Below are 13,973 nucleotides of genomic sequence, written 5' to 3' on the forward strand. Positions count from 1 at the left end.
GAGGAGAAGAGCGGGGGACTTATTCCTAATTTTACCTGACTTATTTAATTTATTTTTTATTGTTTTTATCGTCCTGCAGGCTCTGATGGAAAATTAATTTGAAGCTGAGGTTTTTTTATTTTTATTTTTATTTAAAATCGTTAGATTACTCTAAAGCAAATGAGGGAAAATCTGTGTCAGTTACAGACATTCTGTTCACGTGAGCAGCTGTCAGTCAGCACCTGTCATCCTCCAGACACACGACGGAGCGTGTCTGAACCAATCRCKTTTGTWGRCATTGATCAGCTGACTGATTTAAATACATCTTAACATTCATGAGGTACTTTACATTGACTGTTTATGGTTGAATGTGGGCGTGGAGAGGGTAGAACCTGAGGCGGGACCTCGTGCGCAAACTCTGACGTGCGGCTGTGATTTATAAATGAAAGATGCGCAGAAACGTGCGTACGTACGGTTTTATAAATCTGAATTTTTTTTTGGCGTACGCCATTTCCGCCTTTTGGCCGTACATTCACTTTTAGTATGGTTTCCACGCAATCCTTTATAAATGAGACCCCAGGAGTTTAGGCCATGCTGATTTCTGGTTCTGCCAGAAACTAACAAATGATGCACCAAAAAAATAATAATAAAAAGTTTCTCTTTGCTTTAATTATAAAAGTTAACAAACTAAAAATAAAAAAATATAGATGGAGGAGGACAACAGAGCTGCTTCATGAATGAAGAACCTCAACTTAGCCTGTTAGCTTTAGCGTTAGCCTCGATGCTATCACCATGTATATATGTATTAGCTCAGCGCTACACATTCTCCTCTCATTACTGAGGTCCTCCATCCACATGACAGAGAGGGGAACGCAAAAATGACTCAGCCTGCAACTGAAAATATGGATGGAGGACCTCAGTTTAGCTTGTTTGTCGCGCTAGCGCTGAGCTAATACATATAAGGCAGTAAAGTGTTGTCGCTAGTGCAAAGTCTAACCGGCTAAGCTGAGGTTCTTCTTCCATGAAGCAGCTCTGTTGTCCTCCATCCATATTTTCAGTTACAGTCTGAGTCATTTCTACCTTCTCCTCTCTGTCAACGCTCTCTGGTTTCATTTAAAAGAGCCAATTGTCAGATATTGTCCAAGATTAACCTTCAGGGTGGATATAGCTCGCTCACACTGAGGACCTATCGACATCATCATTTACCCAGAATGCTTTGTGTGTAAATAAAATGGCCCCGTCCGTGTAATATATTTTTAAACCTTTAGTTTAAAAATTTTAAAAACTAAACAGGCTACAATATTTTTACAGTCTTTATTTTACAGTTAAAATACTGTATATGTTTATTAAATAAAGTCTAATGTTACAACTAGTCATGGATCCCTTTAATACATAAGCCTAATACATCCTGTAATAAAATGTAAAGCGCTTTTAAAAAGGCCTCTGAAATTTGCTGAAGTTACTTGGATACAAGCAAAAGTGTGGCCCTCCAAAACCAAAGTGAGTTAACTTGAGGTACATCAAGAATAAATCTCTCTCACTTCTCAGACACTCCTGAAGCCTCCAGTGAAGCTTGAGCCTGGGACAAGCGTTCCTGGAGCGTTTCAAACTCTTTCCTCAGCGTCTCATACTGAACCAAAGGGACTGAGTCCAGGCTGGGGGCCTGCATGTCTGTGTCATCTTTCTCAAACATCTCCAGCATCTGGACACAACATGGACGGACATGATGTCATCAAAGTATACTTGGTATACTGGATACAGAATCAGTAATGAATACATGTGTACAATCTGAATGAACAATTAGGTTATGCATTGTAGTGAAATTTAATGAGGAAAGATATAAACTGACCAGCATTAAAGTGACAAGTTAACATTCAGTCTACACAACATGGCAAATTATATCAAATCCCCAACTTCTCTTTCAGTTTTAGTCTCACAAGTGATGTAGCTTTTTCTCAAGCTAAAATCCTTCTTTTATGAGCAAAACAACCAGGTTTTGTCTTGTCTGACCTCACCTGCACTTTAAGAACGAGCTCAGAGTTCTGTGACGTTAGCTGCTCTATTTGCTTCTGCAGCTCAGCAACTTGTCCCGGGTCCGCCGAGGCAGCAGAGGGGCCGGCTGAGTCCATTTGGGAAGTGGCCTCTTCATGAGCAGGGGATGCTCTGGAGCGCTTCGAGAGCAGTTTCTCTTGAAGACAAAGAGACCACAGTGAAAAGAAACCAGTGTACTGCCTGGTGAGGCTGATGCAGGTTTAGCAGAAACACACGTGGAGGTGTGAGGTCTGTGAAAGTACTGCAAACCTGGGAAGTCCAGCATTTCATCCATGTCCTCAGAGTCACTGGCCCCAATGACGTGGGACCCCTTGAGCTCTTCAAGCAACTTGTCCCTCTCTGCCTCAGACTCTGCCAGGCGCTGCTTCAGCTGGGACAGCTGTGGCACATCAATGTGAAACGGTGTTTCTAACTTCTCTTTATAAAAACAGAATATTTTCAGATCTGTCAGCATTGAACTGGTCTAAAGAAAATCTGTAGGAGACATAAGTTATGACACCTCCTCCAGGGCAGAGAGAGCACTTTGCTGCTGCTGCTCCAAGGCTTTGATCCTCTGAAGGAGTCGGCCTCTCTCAAGGCGCAGCCGTCGGATCTCCTCAAACACCTCCTCGTCCTCTGCCTAAAACCCCAAACACAGAAAATCAAACTGGGAATGCATTTTATGTGATGTGACAAGAAAAAAAAAACATATTAACAACACTAACCTGGGCCGATTGCTGGGTTTCTTGCGGCAGCGGGGAAGGAGACTTTGATTTTGCGGGCACAGGGGACAGGGCAGGAGGAGCTGGACTCGGAGACTGAGCCGACGGTTGCGAATCCTGGATCTTTAAGATTAAAAAAAGTTAATAAAAAGTGTAATTTTCACAGATGCAACTTGAAGGGAATAACTACAGTTAACGATGACTGAGAATGTGGAAAAATGTTTTCTTTTCTTTCCTTTTGTTTAACCTAAAAAACCAACATTTGTTGAACATCATTTGTTCAGTATTATTTAACACTTTATTATGTATCCACCCTATTTTTGAACGCCAAAGTAAATGGGTGCAACTTCCGTTCTTTTGTGCGGCACTTGAGTTTCGCTGCTTTCCTGGGCTAACTAATAACAGCTTAACTAAATAGGGACCCTCACTCAGGCTATCTTTAGAACATAAGCCACATGACCATGTGGTGGTGCGTGTACAAACTCTCAGCTCCATTGATTTCAATGGAGCGGTGCTGATTTAGCCGTGTTTAAACTTAAATAAATTTGAGAAAACAGCATCAAGTTTCACCAGGAGGACCACAAAACATTGTGCTATAGCTTTTATAACAGTGACTCAGGATACAGCCATCATCCTCATGTAGAAGGAGTATTTTTTTGTCACTTTTACCAGGCAAAGAAGAAGGCTAACAGCTGGATTCGAGTGATGGGATGAGCCAAATTTGACCAGAAAAAGTGCAACCATGTATTTAACGTCTGCTCCAAACATTTTATCAGAGTTAAAAGACCGACACTGGAAGACCTAGATCTGATTTCTGGTTCTAGGTATAGCAATCCTTACAATGTTTTTGCTGTAGCCTGCTAACTTTACTTGTAGCATCTATATCCTCCTATACTAGCCTCATATACAGTGCAGTCAGTCACACACATGGTGATAATAGAAATTCTAAACATCACCATCAAGTTTCTTTGGAAGCGGTGGCTTGAGTGACAAAAATACACACAGAGACACACGTGATAGATGTGGCATGTTAAAAGAAGACCTTGACCCTCCAGCCAACCTTTCAAATAAACGTGATTCCTGAAGTTGGATGTGTTGAAATTTGCTCTAGTCTTTTTTCTGTAATGGTATTAACACTGACTCTTCGTAGAGTCCGCTCCGATTGTCCTATCATTTGAGAAAGCGGCAGATAATGTATGTAAATGACATCGCAAGTGAAGGTCCCCACTGGTGAACTATGTTGTGGGTAGGCCTGTCACGATAACAAATTTTGCTGGGCGATTAATTGTCTCAAAATTTATTGCGATAAACGATAATATTGCCTGGTGACCGTTTTACAACTAATAATTATWHAAGCRTAATRTGTAAGTGTAATAAATCAATAAACTTTCATTTTTAAAAGAATGTTTAACAAAGTGGACTCTCAGTCTCTAACAAAAAATGCACTTGAATAAAAAAAAATAAAACAAAGAACAACAAAATGTAAATTAAACACCACACACTACTAAGACAGTAAATAAACAATAAGCAAACTACACAGCCTGGTGAGGACCCACTGTTTCTTATGGGGACATAAGACCAGTTCACATCCCATGTAAAGTTTAGGCTAGGTTTAGGGTCAAATGGTAATAGGAAATACTGGTAAATGAATGAAAGTCAATGCAAAGTCCCCATGAGGATAGAAGAACAAACGTGTCTGTGTGTGTGTGTGTGTGAGGAGGGGACAGTCAGAGCGCTGTGGGGGAGGAAATCAGACAGTTCAGAGTTTTCCTCATGAGTTGTTGGGACAGCTACAGGCTTTTTGGGGGTTTTGTTAAAACACAAATGGTGCGTTTAAGTTTCCTGTTATTTTTGGGAACTACAGGTAAAGTCTTGACGAGTTTGTTGCGGGTCTGGGGGAGTTTCAGCCCCCACCCCTTCTCCTCCTTCTCTCTCTCTCTTTCTCTCTCTCTCTGTCTCTCTCTCTCTGTCTCTTTCTCTCTCTCTCTCTCTGTCTCTCTCCGTCTCTCTCTCCCTCCCTCCCTCCACAGCGAAATCCAGGCCCTAGTTCTCCGACACTTCTGCAGCCGCGTTCTGCTTTGAAGCGTTTATTTAGCAACGAGCTATCACGCTAAAGCGAGAGTTGACTCCTCCCACACTAAGAAAACAGGAGGGGAGGGGTCAGCTGAGCTCCTGTGTAGCGGAGCACAGAGAGGGAGAGAGACGAAGTAAAAAAAACAAGCAGGAAAATGAAACTTATCGCCGTCTTTTTTTTACCGACCTCAAAAAAAGTTATCGTGCAATTAATTGATTTATTGACTATCGCGACAGGCCTAGTTGTGGGAACATTTCCAAAAACTTCTGAACAATCGAATTGGCAAGTCAACGGGAGGATGGTATAAAAAATGGCCTCACATAAYGTATACATTTTTAACTATTGTGTTGTCACTTGGTGCGGATGGGTCTACAGTGTGCCATTACAAAAGTAGAGAGGCGTATCAGTACCTCCACAGTGGAAAAGTTGGCAAGGTATTAAACAATAACAAAATTGATGCCTTGGTATTCATGAAGGCTGATGTCCAACCAAGCCAAAGCAAGTCTGATGTTCATTCTGCATGGACCCTCATTACATCAACCGGTACTACTGAGACGGCTGGGTGTTTCTGTGTCGCGGGTCAGGGGAAGTCCTGCAGTCATGCAGCGCCGATATTATGGAACGTAGACTAATAAAAAACCGTCTGTTTCCATATAACTGCAACGTCAAGGACTAAAATGCATTAAAAATAGAAAATACGATGAAAAGTTACTTAGCAAGCCTGTGACTGGAAGTGCCGGACTGGAAGTCTCACACAAAAAAACGACTGTTCGTATCTCCGTTAAAAATAAGGTGGATACAGTTTACATTAAAGTTGTAAAGTTTGTTGGTTATGCTGTAAGGCTGTGCATATGATGAAACACAAAATGCCTCCCATCCACCGTGGTGATTTTCACAGTACCTGGAGTGGAGAGCGTGGCGGCGGCGGAGCTTTCCGTTTGCGGGGGGTAGTCCCCCCTTGCATTGATGAGGCGCCTGAAGGGGGTTGAATGGGCTGCGTGGGGGTGAGAGGGGGATCACTGACAAGCAGAGCTCAAGCTCAACTTAAACAGGAAAAATAAAATGGAGGAAACCCAGATAAGACAAGAGGTCAGCAACAAAGAGGAGAGAAAGCCAAGAGAATGAAAGCAGCACGCAAAAACAATGAGCTCATATTGGAAAACATGCACAATATGATGGGCTGAAGTGAGCCATGATCTCACTGATGGAGGGAGCGATGCAACGTACTGCTTTGCAACATTACCTCGGCACATGTGCCCTCTGAAGCTTTGTGGGAGGTGGGGTGAAGAGGAGATACATTAAAGGTCTTAAGATCATAGCAACATGTAAACCCAATTACACACATGAACTAATATATCCAGACTTCATGTGGGCACCAAATCCTCTCTTCTATCAACATGTTTTTGTGTTCAGGCCAACGGCACATCTGTTTTTCATATATYAGCAGAGTCTTTGTTGGGAGATAAAAGTGAAACAAGCCTCTCGTGTCTTTTTTTTTTAAAACCTCGCTGAACACACACCCAGCTGTTCTCCTGAATCACTTTCTCCTCATAARGTCACTTCCTGGGGGAGCAGCATGAAGCACAGCTACAATCAATAGCTGCATGTCAGGTCTGCTTCACGTGAACAAGAGTCGCTTCATGGATTCATTCACAAAACTTAACTAGATGTATTTTTTATAGAGAAGTTTCAAATGGTCATTGAGGAAGTGAATGTAAAACAACAGCTAAGACTAAGTACCTGGAGGTACTCCATCCTGTAACATTTGAATGATGTGCTGGTTGCCTGTGGTTGCACTGTAGTCGGCAGCATTGTGACCGAGGGAGTCAACCAGTTGTGTGCTGGCTCCGCCTCTCAGGAGAGCCTCAACGGTCTCAACGCTGTCGCTCTCACAGGCCAGCATCAGAGCAGACCTGTTATACAACGTTAGAGAACATCAGGGTCATACAACATCACTTAAAATGGGAAAACCAATGCAAGTTACAAGTATAATGCAAGTTTTTTTTTTTTTTTTTGGTTTCTTTCTGCTTTTGTACTTTGTGTAAGCAGCTCACTTAGCAAAAAGCGAGGTATGGTTTCAGCATTGGATTGTTGGGTTATACGATAGAAAAGAAAAAGGCCCTAATTGATTTAATAATGCAGCTAGAGTAGGTTTGGTCATTTTGTTGTTATACAGAAGACAGACTTCTCATTAGTGTCTCCAAGCTGCTGTCTAGAGACAAATTGAAATCTGGTGCTCCCAGCTGGAGCTTCTGACCCACATCCTCCAAATCTCTCCCAGATACTCCCATCTGTTGAAATGTTTTATGGGAATCTTTCTGCACCTCGACCCGGACCAGGAGTGGGCAACTTAAATGATAAAAGTGGAAGTCACCCGCAGGTCAGATGAGGCCCATGCTGCCAGTTGCCCATCCCCGACTTAGACTAAAAGGATAATTCCATTTGTTTTTTTTTTTCAATAAAGTCCATCCACTTGTCTGATKGTTCCTGCTCAGTACTGAGCTGGACTGGTGATTCACGGTGCGGTTCAGTACCTGCCTTGGTTGTCCTGTATGTTTGCATTGGCACCTCGACCCAACAGAAAGGCACACAGCTCCACCCTGCTCATCTGTGCCGCTAAGATCAGCGACGTGGCCCCTTCCTGAAAAAACATGCATCATCCAAACATCATGAAGCAACTTCTGTTCGCTTCACTCAGTGATACTGCATCAAACCTACACTGTCCTGGGTGTCCAGGTTGGCCTTAAAGTCCCACAGGGTTTCTGTGCACGACAAGCAGCCACTGATCGCTTTAGGATTCAATCAAATGCAAAGTTAGAAAGATTTACATCCACTTTGTATATCACATTTCTTAACACTACCTTTTTTAAGATTAAAGTATAAGTTTGGTATTACTGACTGATGAGTTGTTCTGTACCTGCATGATGAAGCGGTGTCCTGCCAATTCTGTCTGTGCCATCTACTTCCAACCTCTCCTGTTGGAGATGAAACACCAAAAAGATTCCATTTATCTTGTTTTGGAAATGATTTAGAGAATTTATTGATGTCATCTCTGTTAATCTACCTGCAACAGTCTCTTTAAACACTCTGACTGGCCATTTTTGGCAGCGAGGTGAAGGGCGCTGAGGCCTAGAGTCATTCAGGTAGAAAGAGAAGATTAAAAACAAAACATGACACAGGCTATTCTTAGCTTACAGAATTATTATATTTTTTCATTATCGAATGCCGTACCAGCCCCATCAGTGACGCCGAGGTCTGCTCCATTAGAGATGATTACCTCCAGGCAATCCAATCGGCCTTTGGATGCGCAGAGATGGAACCTGTCAGGTGGAACGAATAATACAAATTGTAAAATAAAGTTAGCTGATAATTACAGGCCTGGTTGTTCAATTCCATTATTCATTAGCCATAAAGAAAAGCATTGATGGTCATCAATTTTTTTGATTGTTTTTGTGTCTCTCGGGGTCTAGAGCAGCGTTCTTCAAGCCTGGCTCTTGAAGGCCACTAACCTTCATGTTTTAGTTGTTTCATTGCTCTTCAGCAGGTCTTCAAGACTATTCTTCACTCATTCATTCAAATCAGGTGTGTCAAAACAGAGAAATATTAAACCTGCAGGATAATGAACCTCTTGGACCAGTGTTGAGAACCATTGGTCAAAAGTTTCTTTCTATCGGTCTGACTGTCTGTCAAGCACATTACATGTATGAATCATAGGTTAGATTGTTTTTTCAAGTGTCTGACAACATGATGGACAAGATTCCAAAAGATGTAGATAAAGTATGTGTCCTCAATTTAAAGAAGTTCTGACAAAGAGTTGTGTTTTCTTGAAATTGTGTTGGTATCCATCCATCCATCCATCCATTTTCTGTACACGCTTTTTCCTTTTCAGGGTTGCGTGGGTCACGTGGATCCCTATGGTCCATGGTAACTAGGGCTGTRCATTGGAAAAACAATTGATGATATGACAAATATCACAACACAGGAGTGACGATATTAAACAGTATATCATGATATATTGCGATGCTGTAAGCAAGGCAATATATCGCCATTTTTTTCACCAAAAGTGTCTAGTAAAAAAAACTCAGTATAAAGAGCACACCATGCATTACACGCATTAAATCTGATTTAATCCTCAATTAAAAATCCACACAGTGCTTTTGAGAATCATTACAGTATCAGGAAATGAAACATCACAATATATCAGCGCATCGATATTTTCTTACACCCCCACAAGTAACAAAACTAACCCATTACAATATAAACAGCTCAAATTACTAGAAATGAAAGGGATCATTCCTTTGCAAATAAAACATTTGTATACAAGAACAAAATCGCTTCTAGAGCTTGACAACTCACGCTGACTTGCCCTCAGCATCCAGCTTGGTGGGACAGAGACCTTTTTTGACAATAAGTGCTGAAAGTTTGTTGGGTTCATTCTGTTCCACGGCCTGCAGGAGTCTTTCATCACTCTTGCTCCACTCCTGACTCTGTGGGGTCAAAGGCAACGAACAGGTCACTACTGTCTCAGTGAAACTAGAAAACACACTGCAGATGGAACTAGAAGACCGGTTCAACAGTCCAGCACATGCAATTTATCACACAAAGAAACTTTTAAATTAGATCTGAGAGAAACACAAATGAAACCTAAAAATAGATGTTATTTATGTTTTTTTTTAAATAGAAACAGAGGATACCTACTGGCAGCGGCAGAAGACTGAGACAAGGACAGAACCGCTTCATCAGGCTAAAAACAGGCTGCTGAGGATCCATACTGCTAGCAGGRCATCAAACCCAGCTAAATACTGACAGAGTGTGCAAAAGCACCACTGCGTGTCCTACCTGACACTAAAGCCACCTGGCCTTCTCAGGTCATTTAGAGAAATCAAAGGAAGATAACCTTGAGGTCAGACACATGCCGTCTTTAAACCCTACAACTCAAAATCACTCACCGCACAAAAGATAAACTGTGACACACACACACACACACACATAGACACACACACATGTCTATACACCCTCCCCTGTCCACATTTACATCAGCATCCTGTCGCCCAGCTCCGGCTGCTTGCTATGACCTTGTTGTTTTTTTATCCACCAACAGCACCTCCCTCCTCTCCTCTCACTGCCCCCGTTTCCTTAACCTAATAATTCCCCTGCTGTGGTGAGTTACCTTCTTCTCCCCGTTAGTTTTTTGTCAAGTCCCGCACAGAACGCACCCTCCCCTCCTCCCAGCCTCCCTGCAGCACTGTGGGTTTGTTTCTCTGCAGCTGCAGAATGAGGACTCAGCAAAAAGAAGCTGCCCTGCTGSTTTTGGATGGCAGAGGGGAACATGCTGAGGTAGTTTCTGTCCGTCTGTCAGTCATTAAGTGAAACAACTAGGCATCATCAAAGCACATCCTTTGTGTTAGTGGTGATTACTGGATTTGGTTTGCGGAAAGCATCGTCCACGCCTCATAAACCATACATTAATTTTGAAGAGACTTCTTTATAGTTAAACACAACATATATCAACTTATAAGGAAAACAGAAACAGAATAATCCATTTCTCTTTCTGTCACCTATTGTTTACGTTCAATTCAGCCCCACAGTGGCAATAAGATGACAGAGGGGAAGTAGGATTTCTTTGTGTGCCTGAGTTAGTATATGCATGTGAATAATTAAAGGCTACCTGAGATCACTGGTTATCGCAGCAGGCTGGAGACAGACCTGCTCTCCTTCTGTTTAGTGACATTAAATCCTGGTCCTCCTCCCCACCCCACCCATCCAACTCATACAGCAGCAAAAAGCCAAGTGGAACATTGTACAAGTGATGATTTTTGGGATGAACCAAAACTAGCCTGTATACAAAGCAAAGTGGGAAAAAAATACCAGCATGACATAACAAAATAAATAAATAAATAAAACTCTTACCTCATTCTTTTTAAACTTTGCTTTTAGACTTTTCATAATGGCTTATTGCTGCAATCAACAAAATGAAAAACAAAAGTATTTCATTAGAAGCTTCCTTGTGGCTTTTACTGTAAGCGGATTTTAAGGACTCGCTGATCAGCTTTATAAAACCCTCTAAAACTTATTATTTAATGCCTAAATGGCCAGATTCCCCCAGGCGCTCAGTAACCCTGTGGTCAGAGTCACAGGCGTAGTGGAACATCTTCTGGGAACTGTAAAGTGCCTTTACATAAATCCTCTCTGAGACAAACTTTACAATGGATTAACCAGAGGAATTCCCTGCAGATTTTGAAACTTTTGATGTTATTACTCATTTATTTTTGCTTTGTATTGCCTGGGATTTATAAGTGTTGTGCTTTGCATTGTTTATTCTGAGCTGTCTGAGTTTGTCTAACTAAAAGGCACATTTGAGTAAAAAAAAAAAAAGCAATAGGCTATAAATGCAATAAATTAATAATAAACTGGTCTAAACGACATGACGCTGTCTATATTTCAAATAACATTACCAAMCAAATAGTACACAATAATACAGCATGTGTATTAAAAATGCAGCTACCTCGTTATTGAAGAATGTGCCGCCTACCTGTGGAGGTCTGTGCAGGTCCAGGTGTTGATTCTGTTCTGTAGGCAGTTCGCAGTAAAATACTGAAGTCACTGCTGTCTGACACTGCTCCCGCCTTRATCCCAAATCAACCAATCAGAGGAGCGCATAACTCCGGACCAGCGTTTGATTGGCGGTGATGAATGGGCTATCTGTCGCGTGCGTTTTAAGACAAGTGGAGTGTGTCGTTGTYTTAAAAATAAACTGAGGGCTGTGAATATAGAACATAAAAATGTCAAACTTAGCGTGTATTTCCAGATTATTTACTTCACTTTTTAACTCGAACAGAAGACGGGAAAGTAATTTTTTGCACTCGCTGAAACGTCACAGGGAGTTCCACCAATGGCGACACGGAAGCAGCTGGACCCGGAAGTAGAGTGAAAAATAGACTTGAAACTAGTTTAAAATCTCCTAAACTAGCCTAATAGTGCACTTATCACAGAGCAGAATAGCAGAATAGCAATATTTAGTGGTAAAAAGTCAATTATTAAGCATTACAGTTTTAGATTGCTTAGATTTAGTTTGGATTGTTCGTTTTATAAAACTTTTATTCTTTTCAGTCTGACCATTTCAATATGACTCTTATGAGTAATGAGTAAATAAAACAAGTTGGGACCTTTTCTTCAGACTCCATTTTTTCCAGATTCACAAATGTATGTGAGGAGAGTGGCAAACACTTCAAACAAATAGAAATTTGGCCCCTCTAATTTTTCAAGTGTTGAATACATCAACAAAAATCACAAAAACTTGGCTATTACATAAAATGGGTCTTTGTTTTGCTTGCGTCCTTCATCTCCTTTTGAACCCAACATGTAAAATATGTGTGCTTGAATCATTTTTCATTTTTTTCATTGCTTGCTCACACTGAATTGTTGACATGAAGATGGTTTGGTGAGTTGTGACTCAGTGTCTAATGGCAATGTGTCTGTGCCCTCTGAATTTTATCATTTCAACTCTTATGTTGACGAAAACAAGAATATGGGCTGTTTCCTGTTCCTTGTGGTCATGAGATGCCTGCTTAATTACTGGCAGAAGACTTAGCAGAGTCACGTGCAACTGATTGTGCAAGTTACCATCAACAATTTGCTTGAGCACGTGAAACTGATCAGTTCAGTTCTGTTTATAACAGCGCTGGTTTTCAATTAGTCTTCTCAAAATCCAGGTTTTATGCAGGACAGTTCTGTACAGTGCCCAAATCGAGTCCTCAAGGGCTGTTATCCTGCATGTTTTACTTGTTTCTCTGCTTCAGCAGACCCAATTTAGTGACTAAATTACCTCTTCAAGTTCTGCAGAAGCCTGCTGATCACCCACTTATTCATATCAGGTGTGTTGAAGCAGAGAAACCTGCGAAACATTCAGGATAGTGGCCCTCCAGGACCAGGATTAGACATCCCAGATCTAAATCGTCACAGTTAATTATAAAATGGTCAGTTCTAAACAAATGTTCAGATAAGGAACCAAACAAATAAAATCCAATTTAAGGTTTGAGGGGAACAACAGGAGAATCACATCTGTGAGGGACTCATGCAGTACACACAAGCCACCAAATGAGGGCAGTCAATACAAAGCAGATGAAATTATAGCAATCTATCAGGTTTGTCTTTAAGTTGAGCTCCCAAAAGGATTATATTTAAACTTGTGGCTTTGAAAGATTACCTTTTTCTATGTGTGCCAGTGCACGTGAACGTTTAGATCTGCTGAACTACAATAAAACATTTTCACCATTGATACTGGAAGACAATATTAGAATGAAGCCAATAAAATTCAGAGAAAACATTCCATCCATTTTTAGCATCTTTTAATGAGAGAGTGTTAATGTTGCTCTAAAAAAATCCCAACGCTTCTTGTTGTTTGTGTTGCCTTTTTTTAAAAGTTTAATTAATTTTTGCAGCTCTTATGCAACCGTTTTCTTTCCATCCCCAAAACACTGAATGGCTGTAAATCTGTCACATGTTTGTCTTCTACTGTCTCTCACTGAGAAATCCCCCCCATCTTCACATGTCCTCCTCRGCCTTCCACATTTGTCATCTCTCATTTTCCAGTCATTATGTTTAGTTTTCGATTCCATAAAGTTCTGATTCTTGCGTTGGATGGAATGGACACTTACATTAAATACAAACTGAGCACTGCTGGAGGGTTACAAGGAGGTGTTAGATCAGGAGCGTCAAACTCGTTTTCATYCAGGGCCACATCATGAGCATCATGGTAGCCCTCATGAAAAGTAACATTCCTCATCTCATCACTATAGCTGAACACTGCTAACGATATTTTATTTCAAGAAAAAAAATAGCTCTGAAAAGTACTACGTGGCTGACTAATCATGAAATAAATACTATAAAAAGTAAATGTAAGAGTTTTACTCACAGCTGAGTTGTGGTGAGTAGTTGCCATCTTGAATTCTGAACTCTCCCTCTTTCCAACAAAGAAATCTCACCGGAAGACTCATTCCAGTTTAAATTCACGACTTGTAAGTGGGWAATTCCCACTTCCTAGTGCAACTGGACTGCAGCAAAAGTAGTTGGTGTAAATAGCTACAGCAAAATTAAGATTTTACACAATCAACTTTGTTGGTTGCCAGGTACTTTTGAACTCTGTGAACCTAGTTGCGGGGGGGGGG

The 13,973-nt window shown here is 41.2% G+C and overlaps 1 protein-coding gene across 1 annotated transcript in view; it reads right to left on the reverse strand.

Annotated features, from left to right (window-relative positions):
• ankrd24 (ankyrin repeat domain 24) overlaps positions 1 to 11,363 on the reverse strand; it is a 21,417-nt gene extending 10,054 nt beyond the window's left edge. Inside the window, exons 1-16 of the mRNA XM_014025783.1 lie at positions 11,339 to 11,363; positions 10,717 to 10,764; positions 9,163 to 9,293; positions 8,038 to 8,126; positions 7,871 to 7,935; positions 7,724 to 7,781; positions 7,525 to 7,595; positions 7,341 to 7,447; positions 6,547 to 6,719; positions 6,050 to 6,072; positions 5,708 to 5,800; positions 2,736 to 2,855; positions 2,531 to 2,650; positions 2,281 to 2,410; positions 1,995 to 2,167; positions 1,521 to 1,681 (exon numbers count right to left, since the gene is read on the reverse strand). Of these exons, the coding sequence (XP_013881237.1) occupies positions 1,521 to 1,681; positions 1,995 to 2,167; positions 2,281 to 2,410; positions 2,531 to 2,650; positions 2,736 to 2,855; positions 5,708 to 5,800; positions 6,050 to 6,072; positions 6,547 to 6,719; positions 7,341 to 7,447; positions 7,525 to 7,595; positions 7,724 to 7,781; positions 7,871 to 7,935; positions 8,038 to 8,126; positions 9,163 to 9,293; positions 10,717 to 10,752 (1,550 nt within the window). The 5' untranslated portion in view covers positions 10,753 to 10,764; positions 11,339 to 11,363. The remainder of the gene's footprint in view (positions 1 to 1,520; positions 1,682 to 1,994; positions 2,168 to 2,280; positions 2,411 to 2,530; positions 2,651 to 2,735; positions 2,856 to 5,707; positions 5,801 to 6,049; positions 6,073 to 6,546; positions 6,720 to 7,340; positions 7,448 to 7,524; positions 7,596 to 7,723; positions 7,782 to 7,870; positions 7,936 to 8,037; positions 8,127 to 9,162; positions 9,294 to 10,716; positions 10,765 to 11,338) is intronic.
• Positions 11,364 to 13,973: the final 2,610 nt, after the last annotated feature.

This window comes from Austrofundulus limnaeus, unplaced genomic scaffold, assembly GCF_001266775.1.
Source record: "Austrofundulus limnaeus strain Quisiro unplaced genomic scaffold, Austrofundulus_limnaeus-1.0 Scaffold498, whole genome shotgun sequence".
Taxonomy (NCBI): Eukaryota; Metazoa; Chordata; class Actinopteri; order Cyprinodontiformes; family Rivulidae; genus Austrofundulus; species Austrofundulus limnaeus.